Raw genomic sequence first — 17376 nt, forward strand, 5'->3', positions numbered from 1 at the left:
TGAACTTCTTCTGGGAAGGCTTTCCATAAGGTTTAGGAGTGTGTCTATGGGAATGTTTGACCATTCTTCCAGAAGCGCATCTGTGAGGCACTGATGTTGGACGAGAAGGCCTGGCTTGCAGTCTCCACACTAATTCATCCCAAAGGTGTTCTATCGGATTGCGGTCAGGACTCTGTGTAGGCCAGTCAAGTTCCTCCATCCCAAACTCGCTCATCCATATCTTTATGGACCTTGCTTTGTGATCTGGTGCGCAGTTATGTTGGAACAGGAAAGGGCCACCCCAAACTGTTCCCACACAGTTGTAAGCAGGAAATTGTCCAAAATATCTTGGTATCCTGACGCCTTAATAGTTCCCATCACTGGAACTAAGGTAAGGTGACCAGATTTTTTTAATGAAATCCAGGGACATATATATATATATATATATATATTTTTTTTATAGTAATGGAGGCGACCCCCTGCCCATCACTGCCGCTGCCCGCCTTACAGCCTCTCAAGTCTTACTCTCTGGGCCCTGGCTACTACTGGGTTAGGAGCAGAGGAAGATCACTCCTCCAGCAGAGGCAAGAAGATAAGCAGGCAGGCGGTTGGCCGAGACTTCAGCCAAGACAGAAGAACATGCGAGCGGAGCTGAATGGGCATGCACTTGAAACTGAAGAAATATTCCCTCCGCTCCGACCAGCACATGATCATCAGAAAGGGGCACAGATAATGGAAAAAAATACACCCCCTAAGCTAGTAGGAAGCGGCGGAACGGGGGGTGTGTAATTCTGTTTTTATTTTCTTAATTCTGCACTTACTGTCTTTGAAATTGCCCCCGGCACCTGTTCAAATCCAATCCGGGGACAAAACCGGGGGCAGACTTGGCCCAGGGACAGTGTCCTCAATCCAGGCACTGTCCCCTGTGTCACCCTAAACCATGGGTCTTCAAACTGTGGCCCTCCAGTTGTTCAGGAACTACAATTCCCATCATGCCTAGTCATGTCTGTGAAGGTCAGTTTGTTACAATGCCTCATGGGGTGTGTAGTTCTATAACAGCTGGAGGGCCGAAGTTTGAGGATCCCTGCCCTAAACTAAGGGGTCAATTCTAACTCCTGAAAAAAAACCCACACCATTATACCCCTCCACCAAATGATTTGGACCAGTGCACAAAGGAAGGTCCATAAAGACATGGATGAGCAAGTTTGGGGTGGAGAAACTTGACTGGACGAGGACGGCAGGAACAGTCCACTGCTGGATGTGGGGGAGCACAGTTTTCCAGAGGATTGACGGACTGAGGAAGTACAGCTTTCCCTTGGGCCCCTAGACTAAATAAGCAGTTTAGTCTTACCCTTTTCGGAACCCACCCCTCCTCCGGAGTCACATTTGGCACCTAAGACAGGTATTTGCACCCACTTCCGGGCATAGACTCTCGTGGGAGTCATTCCACTTCCTGTCCCCCCTTGCTGTCTCATGGGAAACACACTGTTCCCCGGATAGAGAGGGGACCAGTGAGGACGGGCCGCGCCGCTCGCGCATGCGCAGTAGGGAATCAGGCAGTTAAGCCGCAACGCTTCACTTCCTGATTACCTCACCGAGGATGGCAGCTGGGGCAGCTGAGAGACAAGCAATTGCTCGGCCTCAGCTACCGACATCGCGGGCACCCTGGACAGGTAAGTGTCCATTTATTAAAAGTCAACAGCTGCAGTATTTGTAGCTGCTGGCTTTTAAATAAAAAATTTGGGTGGACCTCCACTTTAAAGTAGAACCTAAACTGTTTTCTGTGTGCCCTTGTGGTGACTTGCATTGGTCCCATGCAGGAAAACACCAGTCATCACACCCTGTGTGAATAAGACCTTAAAGTTGAACTAAAGCAATGGAAGTGGTTCTAAAGACTCAAGGTTTTTTACCTTCATACATTCCATGGTAAAAAAAAATTTAAGATCCGCCGCCGCAATTTTTTAAAGCAAATGCTAATTCACAAAGCACTTACCTCAAAACTTGCGGCGGCGTATCTTAAATCCCCCGGCGGAATTCAAATTCCGCGGCTAGGGGGAGTGTAGTATTTAAATCGGGCGCGTCCCTGCGCCGATTTAAATGCGCATGCGCCGTCCGCGAATTTTCCCGGCGTGCATTGCTCCCAATGATGCCGCTAGGACGTCATTGGTTTCGGCGTGAGCGTAACTTGCGTCCAGCACTTTTGTGAATCAACGTACGCAAACGACGTAAAATTTCAAAATTCAACGCGGGAACGACGCCCATACTTAACATTGGCTGCGCCTCATAGAAGCAGGGGTAACTATACGCCGGAAAAAGCCGAACGCAAACGACGTAAAAAAAAAGCGCCGGGCGGTCATTCGTTACGTTTCTCCTCATTTGCATAATAGTCGCGTAAATAAACCCAAAACGCCACCTAGCGGCCGGCCTGGAATTGCAGCCTAAGATCCGACGGTGTAACACAGTTACACCTGTCGGATCTTAGGCATATCTATGCGTAACAGATTCTATGAATCAGTCGCATTGATACGACCGACGAAACTCAGAGATACGACGGTGTATCAGGAGATACACCGTCGTATCTCTATGTGAATCTGGCCCTCTGTGTGCAGCATCCTTCCCCCAAGCCCCCCGAATACCTACCTGAGCCCCATCGCGATCCAGCGATGTGCATGATAATCTCGGCTCTTCGGGGACTCTCACTCCTCATTGGCTGATCACAGCCAGTTAGCCAATGAGAAGAGAGAGGAAGCAGGGCCGAGCTGTGGCTCTGTGTCAGAATGGACACGCAGAGCATTGAATCAGGTGCTCCCACAGCAAGCTGTTTTCTGTGTTTGTTATTTGAAAAAAAACATACTTAACATTGGCTGCCCCTCCTAATAGCAGGAGCAGCCTTACGCCGAAAACGATGTACGCAAACGACATAAAAAACTACCGCCGGGCGCACGTACGTTCGTGAATCGGCGTAAGTATGTAATTTGCAAACTCTACGCTGACATCTATGGGAGCGCCACCTGGCGGCCAGCGTCAGAATGCACCCTAAGATACGACGGCATAAGAGACTTATGCCAGTCGTATCTTAGGCTAAAGTCGGCGTATCTAGCTTTCTGAATACAGAAAGTAGATACGCCGGCGCTACTTAGCAATTACGCGGCGTATCTATGGATACGCCGGCGTAATTGCTCTCTGAATCTAGACCCATTATGTTTTGGGGGTTCTAAGTAATTTTCTAGCAACAAAAAAAAACGGTTTTCAACTTGTAAACACTAAATCTCAGAAAGAGGCTCGGGCTGAAGTGGTAAAGGGGTTGTAAAACGTTGCGTTTTCTCACCTTAAAGCAGTGTTCCAGCCGCAATTTATTTTTTTAAGTCAGCAACTACAAACACTACAAACACTGTAGCTGCTGACTTTTAATAAGGACACTTACCTGTCCAGGGCACCCGCGATGTTGGCCCCCCGAGGCCAATCCGTCCTTCAGATCATGTCCCAGCGCCGCCATCCTCACTAAGGGAAACAGGCAGTGGAGCCTTGCGGCTTCACTGCCCGTTTCCTACTGCGCATGCGCGAGTCGCTTTGTGAATGGGTGGCTGTCTTCTGGGACACACAGGTCCCAGAACACAGCGCGCCCCATTCCCCAGAAGACAACGCAAGGAGGAAGACTACCGCGGAATAGGACATTTTTAATTTTTTTAGCCTTTTTATGTAATTTTTTTTTTTTTTTTTTTAGGGTGGACTTCCGCTTTAATGCATTAAGGTGAAAAAACACCTTGCAGTGTCCAGTCCCCCTGTTTTTCATACCCGAGCCCCAAATTTCTGTGGGCTCGTCACCGCCATCCTTCTCTCCACGGAGTCCTGGCTTTGATTGGATAGTTTGATAGCAGCGCAGCCATTGGCTCCCGTTACTGTCAATCAAATCCAATGACACGGGCGACAGGGCTGAGTCATACACTCATAGCCGGATTCAGGTAGACTTACGCCAGCATATCTACTGATACGCCGTCGTAAGTCCAAATTTGCGCCGTCGTATCTATGCGCTGATTCTCTAAATGAGATATGCCTGAATTGTGGCAAGATACGACCGACGTAAGTCTCCTACGCCGTCGTATCTTGGGTGCATATTTACGCTGGCCGCTAGGTGGCGCTTCCGTTGATTTACGCGTTGAATATGTAAATGAGCGAGATACGCCGATTCACGAACGTACTTGCGCCCGTCGCTGTAATCTACGTTGTTTACGTAAGGCGTTTTTCCGGCGGAAAGATAAACCACCAAAAAGCTGGTCTAAGTCGTTTAAGGTATGGACGTCGGAACTGCCGTCGGATTTTACGTCGTTTACGTAAGTCGTACGTGAATGGGGCTGGGCGTAAGTTACGTTCACGTCGTACGCATTGAGCCGTCATATCTTAGGGAGTATTTGCGACGTGATTCTGACACGCCCACTACCTGCCTACTTTGAATTAGGTGGGCTTACGCCGGCCCATTTACGCTACGCCGCCGTAACTTAGGGAGCAAGTGCTTTGTGAATACTGGCCTTGCCTCTCTAAGTTACGTCGGCGTAGCGCATATGAGCTGCGCTACGCCCGCCTAACAATACGCCGCTCTACCTGAATCCGGCTATTTGTGTCTATAGACGATGAGTGTATGACTCACGCCCGCAAGGTAACCCCCGTTGGGGTCTATAGACGATGAGTGTAGAAGCACGCCCGCAAAGTAACCCCCGTTGGGCGAACGCTTCTCCTAGGGGGTTATCTAATGCTGCGAGAGCCCCCAGAAGAGGAGGATCACAGCCACTTTGTGCAAAACTAACTGCACAGCGGAGGTAAGTATGATATGTTTGTTATTTAAAAATAAAATAAAACGAATCTTTAGTATTACTTAAAAAAAAAAAGGCAAAACAAAAAAGATCGAAGACAGCTGAAAGGACAAGTGATAATACTTAGAGGAAAAATAATGTAAAAAAACAACATATCTCAAGTAAAAGCACAGCAAAATAGTAAAATAAATAATTGGGGCCTTTTTTTTTTCCTTCTAGAATTCATCATGCACATCGAGCGTTGCCCTTCTTCCGGGTTACGTGCTGACGCCGTTAGCTGTTGTTGTAGCGAGTCATGTGATAGAGCGGAGTCCCGCCCACTGTGAGAATCTCTCCTGCCCCTTTGCTGAGCTGGTGGTACAGTTCTGTCAGCCGGTGGAGACGGTGTGAGGTGACAGAAGCGGACATGGCGGGCCGGGTGAGTGACTGGTCACCTCACAATATTATTATTATAAAGGAGAGCGTACAGAGTCGCTCCGCCATGACACTGGGGGGGACCTATGGAGGATGTGGGCTGTATGTGCGTGTGTCCCATTCATACATAGATATACATTCATTTATAGGTCTGTGTTTTTTTTTCTGTATATAATGACCTCTAGTTATACATTTCTCTCCATATAATATATATATATAAAAATGAAGATAATACAGTGGGACTCGGCAGTTGAGGGGTTACGTTCACACCTGAGCGCCGCCCTCTTCGCACCTTTTCAGCAATGAGGGTCTTTCTTTTAGCCAATGAAAAGCCAGCTTTCAGAAGAGGATTGTTAGGCGTAAAGGCGCACCGATAGCTTGCGTCACGCGTGTTTTCTAGGCGCTCATCGAATTCTATTGGGAAGATTCTGAGCGCGACACTCGGCTGTGAACAGGCACTGTAGAATATCGGGCACACAGACTATACAATCTGATTAGACGGGTCACATCCATGCGTTGCATAAAGGCGTTGTTCGCGTTTTGGGCGCATCCCATTCATTAGAGAAGAAGCTCCTGCAGCTTTTTTTGGGGCGTTGAGCGTCACACATGTGAAAATGTACATGTTCCAGATGTTTGGGGTGTCATTTAGGCTGCATTCACACCTGAACGCGGCGTATGTTACCGCGATTTGCGGCGACAAATTGCGGCGTTTTGTCCAGTGAATTGCCGCGACAAAACGCTGCGTTTTTTAAGCCTAACATACGCCGGAGGGGTGATCAACATTGTCGGCTATGCCGAAAGCCGCCTGAAAAAAAGGTCCGGGACTTGTTTTGAGCTTCAGGCGTACAGCGTTTGGCGTGGAGATGTGAACCATCTCCATAGCCGACAATGTTAAATCACCCCTCCAGCGTATTGCAGGCTGCAATAGCGTCGCGCTACAGGCGACAATACGCCTAGGTGTGAATGGAGCCTAACCGTGAATGGCACCGCGAGCGAGGCGCTTGTTTTGCACGTGTTCGTGGATTGCGCAGATGTGAGCGGATCCTTAGATCTGACATCATCTACGTAGTACAAGGGCCTGTCTGATTTTATAATACGGATTGGGTTGTTTAGGTCAGTCCCGGTATTATTACACAGGGTTGGTAGATCTAAGGCAAACTATGGCTCTCCAGGTGTTCAGGAACTACAATTCCCATCATGCCTAGCCATGTCTGTGAATGTCAGAGGTTTACAATGCCTCATGGGACTTGTAGTTCTGCAACAGCTGGAGGGGCGTAGTTTGGAGATCAGGGATCTAAGACATCATTCGCACGGGTGTACTTCTATGGATAGAGCCATCTGTGCCTGCACAGGATGTTCAGATGTTCCATGCATCTGCATGCAGGCAGTCCCATTCATATCTATTGGGGGCGCAGTGGCTGCATGGACACAGTTGCTGATCCCAATTTGATGTCCGTGCAGGTATGTGTCCCCCATACACAGACAGTATGTATTCAGGGATACGCACCTACATGGCTGTCAAAACCGGTCCAGTGGCTGTTGCTAATGCATCCACTGCACCCCAATAGACATGAATGGGACTGCCTGCAGGCAGATGCATGGAATATCTGAACTTCCCTTGCAGGCAAAGCTTGCTCTGCATACAGATGTGTGTGTATGTATGTGTGTAAAATATATATATTAGGGTAGTCCCGATACCACTTTTTTAGGACTGAGTACAAGTACCGATACTTTTTTTTTTTTTTTTATGTACTCGCCGATACCGTATATATATATATATATATATATATATATATATATATATATCGTGCGTGCGCGATATACGCCGATACCCGCGCTTATTTTGAATGCCTGCGCCGACATATACCAAGCGCAGTACATTCGGCCAGGCTCGCTTCGCTCGTAGTCACGCTCTGTGACGTTTATGCGTGAGAAGCCGAGCGTGGCCGAATATACCCGAGTGTACTGCGCTCGGTATATGTCGGCGGAGGCTTCAAACGTGCGGGGATTCGACACGGAGACATCGCGGGAGAAGCCGGGAGGACACCACCGAGGCCGCAGACGGACGCCGGACCGGACGAGGCCGCCGATGGACGCCGGGCAAGACACCAAAACTGTAAGTAGTAAAATGCGGAGCGCGCAATACCCCGATAAATATGGTATATATTACACCTGTGTGAATGAGCCCTAAGGCCCTACTGTGCATTTAGCCCCGGTATGAGGTGCAGGGTGCAGACGGAAGGCACAGGAGCACCATCCTCCCACGCTTCCGGCAGCCTGTTAAAGCAGAGTTCCACCCAAGAGTAAGCTCTGCTTGTTCATACCCTCCCCCACATTTGGCACATTTCCAGGGAGGGGGGGCAGATACCTTTCAAAACCAGGTATCCGCTCCCACTTCTGTGTAAGTTTGCTGCATCGTTGTGCGGCGATCTACGAAACTTCCGGCCCCTCCACCTTCCCCGCCCCCCCCGCCTTCTATGAGAGACACAGGTACCAAAAGACAGCGGGACCATTCAGAAAGCGCAGTGCGACTTACGCATGCTAAGTAGTAAAGAGGCGGTAGGCTGCTGCAAGGCTTCATCTCCTGTTAACCATAGTAAGGGTGCCGGCACCCAGAGCCAATGGGTGCCAACATCGTATTAGCTTTGAGGGCCCACATCGCAGGCTCCCTGGACAGGTAAGTGACCTTTTGTATTAAGAGTCAGCAGCTGCAGTATTTGTAGCTGCTGACTTTTAGAAAAAAAAATCACCCAGGCTGGAACTCAGCTTTAAGCTGGAAGCTGCACCTAGCAGTGATGGCCAACCTTGGCATCCCCAGATCTTTTGGAACTACATTTCCCATGATGCTTCACTACACTGCAGAGTGCATGATCTGATCATCATGGGAAATAAAGTTCCAAAACATCTGGGGTGCCAAGGTTCCCCATCACTGACCTAGGAGTACTAATGTAATGAAGGCCTAGAACAGTGATGGTGAACCTTGGCACCCCAGATGTTTTGGAACTACATTTCCCATAATGCTCATGCACTCTGCAGTGTAGTGGAGCATCATGGGAAATGTAGTTCCAAAACATCTGGGGTGCCAAGGTTCGCCATCACTGACCTAGAATGTTAGAAGTCTGCTTTCAGGGCATTCTTTCCTGGGAGCATACTGCCCTAATGTTATCCTTGATAGAGGTTTACAGGCTGCTGACAGCGGGGCTGGACGGCGCTTCCACATCTAAACACTGGTATCTTGTGCACAATGGGGGCTTAACAGAGATCTTACAATCAGATTGTATAGTGTATGTCCAGCATTACACAGTAAATGTGGAGCATTTCTAGAAACAACCGCTGAGGTGTGAATGAGGCTCAGGACTTGTTTTGTGTATCCTCAGCCTGTTCACTGTGATTCATACCAAGCTTTGTTCTTTTCTTCAGTCAGGGTCATTCACTCCATCCCTATTGGTCTGCACCAGGGATGAGCTCTCCTAGTCAGAACCCACCTAAGCCGCCATATCAGGAAGCTGTCAGTGTGGACCAATCATAAGTGTCCAAGGCATACCCTCCCACCCGCATGTATACACGCCCCTTGTATTTGTGTGGCTGCAGGTGGAGTAATGCCTCAGTTGCTCATGACTGATGATGGGCAGTGACGGCTTCCTGGTGGGCTTGGGCTAGGATCTGAATAGGCCTGAGCTTATCCCTAGCCAGACCAAGTTCAGTGCGAGGGGGACCTAGAAATACATTGTCCTCTGTGTGCCCTGTATAACCACAATGGTGGCTTGTGTGACATGAACTGCTGCTCTGCATAGACTGGAGTGAAGTGTTGTTTTGTGACACCAAGTTTAGTAGTTTGTGTTGTAAGAAGGGACCTGCGGTTTAGTGTGCGCAGGCTGGTGTGGATGAACCTCTACTACTGAATTAAAGGGGTTGTAAAAGTTTGTTTCTTATTTTATAAATAGGTTCCTTTAAGCTAGTGCATTGTTGGTTCACTTACTTTTTCCTTCCATTTCCCTTCTAAATGTTTTTTTTCTTTGTCTGAATCTCTCACTTCTTGTTTCTCCTCCAGTAAGCTTGCCCCCATCATCCGAGCCGTTCTGGCTGGGGGTTAGCTGATCACATGATGTAAACAAAGGATCAGTAATTTTTTTTCTCCTCAGCGTGAAGGGGGGGGGGGGGGGGCGAATAAAAGATCACCGGCTTGTTTACAAGGGACATCGGTCCGGAGGAGAAAGGAGACATCTGCCTCCTCTGTGCCCAAAAATACCATCTGCCAGTGCCCGCAGTGCCACCTATCAATGCCCGCAGTGCCACCTATCAATGCCCACCTGTGATGCCAATCAGTGCCACCTAGTAATGCAGCCTATCACTGTAATTGATCAGTGCCCATTATTGCCACTCATCAGTGCCCATCACTGCCAGCTATCACTTCTCAGTGCCCATCGGTTCCCATCAGTACAGCCTCATCAGCGTACATCAATGAAGGAGAAAAATTACCCATTTGCAAAAAAATGTAACAAAATATATAAAAAAAAAAAAAAAAAAAAAAAATCTAATTTTTTTTAACAAAAAACAAAAGCCGCAGAGGTGATCAAATACCACCAAAAGTGGGTTTAAGTGCTCAGTAAGGGCTCTTTCACACGTCCGCTCAGTTTTTTAGATTATTTTATTTTTCATCAGTTGATCCGTTTTTTCGTCCGTTTCCGATCCGTTTTTCCATCCGTTTTTTTTTTATTATTATTCTTTTTTTTTTTTTTTTGGCTTTTTACATATTTTGATGAAAAACAGATGTTGGCGGATCGGATGTTAAACGGATCGTCCGCTAACGTCCGTTTTTCGTCCGTTCCGTTTTTTTGACGGAAGAAAAATAGGGTTTTCTTCCGTTCAAAAAAACGGAGCTTAACGAAGACGGATGTTAACGGACGTTAGCGGATGCTCATGCGCTAACGGACGCTAACCCATAGGAAAGCATTGCAGTCCGTTAACGGACGTCCAAAAAACGGACGAACGGAACGGACGTGTGAAAGAGCCCTAAGCAAGTGGTTAAAGGAACCTATTTAGAAAATAAAAAAACGAACCGTTACATCCCCTTTAAATATTTTGGAAGCATAAAATAAATGACACCCCCTGGGAAATGCATGCAGATGTGAAAGGAATCGGAGTGCTTCTCTTCCAGTAAATGAATTGTGTGGCTGTGTAATTGGGTTTGATGCCGAGCGGTGATCAGGCAGGCACCGGTGTTATGTAGGCCAGGCCATCATGTTTGGTGATGACGTTGTACATGTCATTGTTAATAGCTGTAGTCATGTGACTGACTATTGTCACTTGTCACCGTGCTTATGTTTGTGTAGGATGAAGCTAGGGGATTGTGTGACGATGATGGAAACGCCGCTCCTCGGTACATTTGGAATTGGTGTTCCTCCCGTCATTAATATTCTATAATTTGCTGCTGTGTTGCCCTCTCCCTCCCAGTGGGAGATGCGAGCCTCTAAATTAGTATTCTTTTTTTTCCGCTAGCTGGAGATGTTTGCTTCTTCTTCCAGAGGCAATGTCTTCTCCTCCAGGCTGGCTGTCGGCTTGTTGTGGATCGGATGGCGCTGGCAGTGGGAGTCATGATTTGATTTCTGTGTCTTGTCAGGTTGCAGCAATGCAGATGGGTGTGAAGCTTCCAGTGGCCTGTGTTTTATTAGAGTAAAAGGAAGATGCAGTAACCTGTAGCAATGACTAAGCAATCCTTTATAATTCTGACTGCATTTGGCTTATGAAAGATTCAGTGTGGATGAATTGGGTGTTCTCTTTTTTTTTTTTTTTTGCTCCATCCTTTTAAAATGTCATTCCAGTTTTGCTAAGAAAAAATAAATGCCCTTTTAATAGGTCCTTCACACTTGCAGCAGTCTCTACTGATCCTTTAACCACTTGCTTACTGGGCACATATACCCCCCTCCTGCCCAGGTGAAATTTCAGCTTCCGACACTGCGTGGCTTAAACTGACAATTGCGCGGTTGTGCGACGTGGCTCCCAAACAAAATTGATGTCCTTTTTCCCCCCACAAGTAGAGCTTTCTTTTGGTGGTATTTGATCACCTCTGCGGTTTTTATTTTTTGCTCCTATAAACAAAAAAGAACGACAATTTTGAAAAAAAATACAATATTTTTTACTTGTTGCTATAATAAATAGCCCAATTAAAAAATAAAAATAAAATTCAGTCTAGGCCGATACATATTCTTCATATTTTTGGTAAAAAAAGAAAAAAAAACGCAATAAGCGACTGGTTTGCACAAAAGTTATAGCGCCTACAAAATAAGGGACAGAATTATTATTATTTTTTTACTAGTAATGGCGGCGATCTGCGATTATTTATTTATTTTTTATTTATTTTTTTTTTTATTGCGACTGCGACATTATGGCGGACACTTTTTTAACACATTTTTGGCACCATTCACATTTATACTGCAATTAGTGCTATAAATATGCACTAATTACTGTATAAATGTGACTGACAGGGAGGGGGTGAGGAAGGGGTTAAATGTGTACCCTATATAGTGTTCTAGCTGTGGGGGAAGGGGGGTGACTGATCTGTGTCCCTATGTACAAGAGACACAGATCGGTCTCCTCTCTCCCTGACAGCACGCTGTCATTGTGAGAGCCGGCAATGAGAAATTATCTCATATGTTTACATATGAGATCATCTCTCATTGGCCGCACAGATCGCCTACCAAACGGCCACTCTGATTGGCCGTTCACGGCGATCTGTGATTGGCTGTGTCCAAGGGACACGGCCAGCACAGAAGTTCCCCGCTGCGCGCTCGGGAGCAAGGAAAGGGGCGGCCGTAAAAAGACGGCGTCCCAGAGAAGTAGAACCACCCTGCGGCCGTATATAGTCGTGCGACCGTCGGGAAGTGGTTAAAAAAATGCTTTTGAAGGTGGTACTGTCCGCCCAATAAGACGTGGGGTAACAAATCTTAAAACATTGCGGTCAGGGCATGCGTAAGAAAAAAAAGAAAAAGGAAAGGCTGCATGTTATCTTTTAAGTGGCCGTTTGGGAGCAGTAAATCCACTGCTTAACCGCTTCAGCCCAGGACCGTTTTGGTGGTCAAAGACCAGGCCACTTTTTTGCGTTTTGGCACTGCGTCGCTTATTGCGCGATCGTGCGACGTGGCTCCCAAACAAAATTGACATCCTTTTTTTTTTTTTTTCTCACAAATAGAGCTTTCTTTTGGTGGTATTTGATCACCTCTGCGGTTTTTATCTTTTGCGCTATAAACAAAAAAGAGCAACAATTTAAAAAAAAAAATATGCAATAATTTTTTTACTTTTTGCTATAATATCCCCAAAAAATATATATATAAAAAAATATATATATTTTTTCCTCAGTTTAGGCCAATACGTATTCTTCTACATATTTTTGGTAAAATAAATCGCAATAAGCATTTGATTAGTTTGCGCAGAAGTTAGTCTTCAAAATACGGGACTGTTTTATGTTTTTTTTTATTCGGACTGCGACATTATGGCGGACACTTTTGACACCATTTTGGGACCATTGTCCTGTGACCAGACCACCCGCTCCAGGCTCATCCGTCCACATGGCCCAAGTACAACAAATCGGTTAGGAGGCGATATGCCGACTCGTCGTCACCTCTGTTAACCCACACAGGCCTCCCCCCCCCCCCCCCCCCCCCCCAGAGAATAGGTGCAGGAACTCCCTCCTTTCAGAGTCGCCCTTTGTCTCCTCCCCTGCCCACCTCTGAGCACTGTTTCTTCATTCCACCCTTTACCCACCTTCCAGTACCACTGCTTTTAGGAAATACAGTAAGTAATTTGAATGTAATTTAATGATAACAAGAAAATCAGTACAATAGATTCCCTGCAGCCAGCAACAGTAGATCCCCCCCCCCCCCCACAACAACAAATCTCCCCACAGACAGTATCAATAGACCCTCCAGCAGCCAGCTACAATAGACTGCTCCCTCAAAAGTAGATCCCAACCCAACAACAACAGACTTCCATGCAAAAATAAATCTCCTTCAGCAACAATGTACTTTTCCAGCGACAATAAACTCCGCCCTCCTGCAAAAATGTATCCCATGCAGCAACAATAGACCCTGCCGCACACCCCAGCACACCTTGCCATTACATACATTCACTGCGGGAACTGCGTCCCACCCCACGTTCCCTCTGGGAAAAAAAGACCCGTAACTATGCAAATGCAGCTCCACCATGCCACAACCACCGCGCAGCACCGACCCTGAATGGGTTGCGTTAAGCAGGCGGTAGTGCCTACTGAATCAGGTCATTTCAGTGTTGGGTTCAGAGGTGGAAAGGCTGATAGAAGATCGCTACCTGCAGCTCTTAAACTCCCAGGATGTATTGAATCATGAGCTGCTCGGCCATGCGAATAGTGAACAAACCAGTATGAACTAGAGGTCGACCGATATATCGGCAGGCCGATATTTGGCCGTTTTGGAGAAATCAGCATCGGCCGATTTTCATCCAAATTAGGCCGATATTTAACATGGCCGTTAGCGGTGCCTTGGCTCCGGAGCTAGGCCGAGGCTGCGGCCTTTCCTGATGCTGTGAGTCGCGGATTGCCGCCGCGGTCACAGCATCAGGAAAGGCCGCGGCTTCGGCCTAGCTCCGGAGCCGCGGCCATCTTGGTACACCCAGCGCGGCGGCCCTCCCCTCTGTTTACACCCAGAGGAGGAGGGGCCCGCTCGCTGCTATCTGCTGACTTTTTTTTGTTTTAGGAAGTCGCCAATCGGCGCCCGCCGCTGCCGACATCCTCCACTCTGGAAAAAAAACGTCCCCTGACTGCTGCGCGCCCCGCCTCTGCCTACAAACCCCAGAATGCAGCGAGGGCCGGCAGTTACCGGCCCATCCTGCATTCTGGGGCTTGTAGGCAGAGGCGGGGCAGCACGTCAGGGACGAATGGAGTCTTGTGCTAGGCTGGTGGGCATTGATAAATGACTGACATTGGGCTGTACTGGTTGGCACTGATGTGGTGACGCACTGGTTGGCACTGATGTGGTGACGCACTGGTTGGCACTGATGTGGTGACGCACTGGTTGGCACTGATGTGGTGACGCACTGGTTGGCACTGATGTGGTGACGCACTGGTTGGCACTGATGTGGTGACGCACTGGTTGGCACTGATGTGGTGACGCACTGGTTGGCACTGATGTGGTGACGCACTGGTTGGCACTAATGTGGTGACGCACTGGTTGGCACTAATGTGGTGACGCACTGGTTGGCACTAATGTGGTGACGCACTGGTTGGCACTAATGTGGTGACGCACTGGTTGGCGCTGATGGGATTCACTGGTGGGCACTGATGGGATTCACTGGTGGGCACTGATGGGATTCACTGGTGGGCACTGATGGGATTCACTGGTGGGCACTGATGGGATTCACTGGTGGGCACTGATGGGATTCACTGGTGGGCACTGATGGGATTCACTGGTGGGCACTGATGGGATTCACTGGTGGGCACTGATGGGATTCACTGGTGGGCACTGATGGGATTCACTGGTGGGCACTGATGGGATTCACTGGTGGGCACTGATGAGGTGGCACTGATGGGCTGCACTGATGTGGCACTGACAGGCTGCACCCCACCTCTCCACCCTAAACAATTATCTCCTCGCCACCTCTCCACCCTAGGTTTTTTTTTTTATGAGAAAAAAAAAAATCGGCCTAAAATATCGGCCGCAAAAATCGGCAACACATATCGGCCATTGGCCGCCCCGATTTCCAAATATCGACATCGGCCAGAGAAAAACCCATATCGATCGACCTCTAGTATGAACCCAACTCTGTCATTGTCTGTTTCCTAACACTTCTAATCAGCCAATCAGAAGGCTTATCACAGTAATGGGGCTGGTAATAAGATTTAAAATGGGTTGGTAGTAGGGTTGCCACGATAATGTTTGTAGAGTGGGGGATGCCGTTTTTTGTCTGGGTTATTTCTGAAGATCTGGAATATTTTATATAATTTTCATTTATTGATATTGTTACTCTTTTAAACATGCTGCGTTTTTTAATCTTGGGAGAACCAGAGTTGACTTGAAACTTACTTAAAATGATATTGAACCCCAAATCAGGATTTAAATCCCTAGTAAAAAGGCTTTATTTACGGTAAATCGACGCTCTTTTAATCCATAATTTTTAAAGAGCAACTGTCATCTCTGTCCCCCCCAATAATCCTTGCCTTCCCTTGTCACAGAAGGGAGATCTGCCTTGTTTACATATTCAGATCGCCGTTCTGCCTGTCTCCCCGAACAATTGGCCGCTGTTGACTCACCAATGGTCCCATTTACTTTACTGGGACAGCTGGTGATGCGGCGGTAACGCAACAACACGAGGGCAGAAGATGAGTGGATTCCCGCTAACAGGCGCCGCCATGATGGATCTGAAATGACGGGTGCTCTTTAAATGCTTATTCTTGCTGGTAGTTAGAATCTTTAATATTTGCAAACAAAATTAAGGTTTCCTATTTAGAATAATAAGCTGTCAGGTTAGTAAAACAGCGATATCCGAACTGATTCAATCATACAGTTTGTAGTGTACATAGATTTGCAAAACAATGGGATAAAGGAATATTCCTGAACTTTGTTTTCTCTCATGATTAATGTGTCGAATGCATCAATGCAGTGCATGTTTTCTCAGCTTAGTGTTAAAGTGGAATTCCAGAACTTCCACATGCCTTGCCGCCCTTCCCCCAACCCCATTTTTTCTCAAAGGGTCTGTGCCTCTGTGCGCCCCCACCGCGCTAACGCGGCGGGCCGTAATTGAGTCCGCGGCCTTGTAGGCCGCAAAGCCGCGGCCTCAATTACCAGCGGGCGCCAGGTCACAATTTCTTGTCGCAATTGCGCCCGGATATTGCCGAGCCCTGCTTAAAGCGGTAGTAAACCCGCTACCTGAAAAGCAAAAGCCATAATGAGCTAGTATGCACCGCATACTAGCTCATTATGAAATTCTTACCTTGGAACGAGGTGTGGGGAACTTGCCTGGCCCACGCCGAGGGAGATGTCATCTTACCTCGGCGTGTCTTCCGGGTATCAGCCAATCGCAGCGCTGGAGCGGCCATGTGGTCACTCCCGCGCATGCTGGGCCTTTAGCCGAGGATCCCCTCTGCACATGCGCCGCTGCAGTCAGCGGCGCATTGCGAGTGGAATATCTCCTAAACCGTACAAGTTTAGGAGATATTCTTTATACCTACAGGATGAGAGAACGTTCAGGTCCGAGGATGAGAGAACGTTCGTGATAGGCAGAACTGTCTGTTGAGAAACGCCTATCACGGAAGGGACCAGGAGGAGACCGCGACTTTTAAACAATGAATGTCCGCAGCCCGTCAATTTTGGGCACAGTGAGGCGGGCATTGTTGATTCTCTTTTCCGCTTACAGTAGCTGCTGCATTCTCACCCTAGGCTTATACTCGAGTCAATACGTTTTCCCAGTTTTTTTTTGTGGTAAAATGTAGGTACCTCGGCTTATACTCGAGTATATACGGTAACTAATGCAGCCATCACATCTAAGAATTGATGATAAACTGCAATATAATAAATGTTTGCTTTTGGGTTAAATACTTTAACTGCAGGTGGACATGAAAGTTGGATACTGAAGTACAAGTTTACATTTAACTTGGGAATGTGATTGGCACAGTTCTGTAGCTCCATTATACAAGCTCTGGTGTCTTCTGGGAGATTTGTTTAGACAACATATGGAAAGATCAGGCTGGTGTGAGCAAACAGAATGGAGACAACCGGAGAAATATTTAGGGAAAATGGTAGCCGCAATCTGCTGGTCAGTGTGATTTTTTTCGAACATGCTTTATTTTTAACAACATTTTAAACTGTCGTTTTTTTGGGTTGTAAAAAATGATCATGTGAGGGCTTTAATGACGTGAAAAACCCGATCATGCTCAGAAGCAAGTTATGAGACGGGAGCGCTCGTTCTGGTAAAGCTAGCGTTCATAATGGGGTAAGCACATTCATCACACTGTAACAGACAGAAAAGCGCGAATTGTCTTTTACTAACACGAAATCTGCAAAAGCAGCCCCAAGGGTGGCGTCATCCGCATGGAACTTCCCCTTTATAGAGCCGTCATACGTGTTGTACGTCACCACGCTTTGCTAGAGCATTTTTTTTTTTTAACGATCGTGTGTAGGCGAGGCCGTTTTAATGATGAAGTTGAAAA

At 47.4% G+C, this 17376-nt stretch overlaps 1 protein-coding gene across 1 annotated transcript in view; it reads left to right on the forward strand.

The window, feature by feature from the left end:
* The first annotated feature begins 5103 nt into the window (after window positions 1-5103).
* NSF (N-ethylmaleimide sensitive factor, vesicle fusing ATPase) overlaps window positions 5104-17376 on the forward strand; it is a 96829-nt gene continuing 84556 nt past the window's right edge. Inside the window, exon 1 of the mRNA XM_040331373.1 lies at window positions 5104-5205. Coding sequence (XP_040187307.1) covers window positions 5194-5205 — 12 coding nt within the window. The 5' untranslated portion in view covers window positions 5104-5193. The remainder of the gene's footprint in view (window positions 5206-17376) is intronic.

This window comes from Rana temporaria, chromosome 12 (assembly GCF_905171775.1).
Source record: "Rana temporaria chromosome 12, aRanTem1.1, whole genome shotgun sequence".
Classification (NCBI taxonomy): domain Eukaryota; kingdom Metazoa; phylum Chordata; class Amphibia; order Anura; family Ranidae; genus Rana; species Rana temporaria.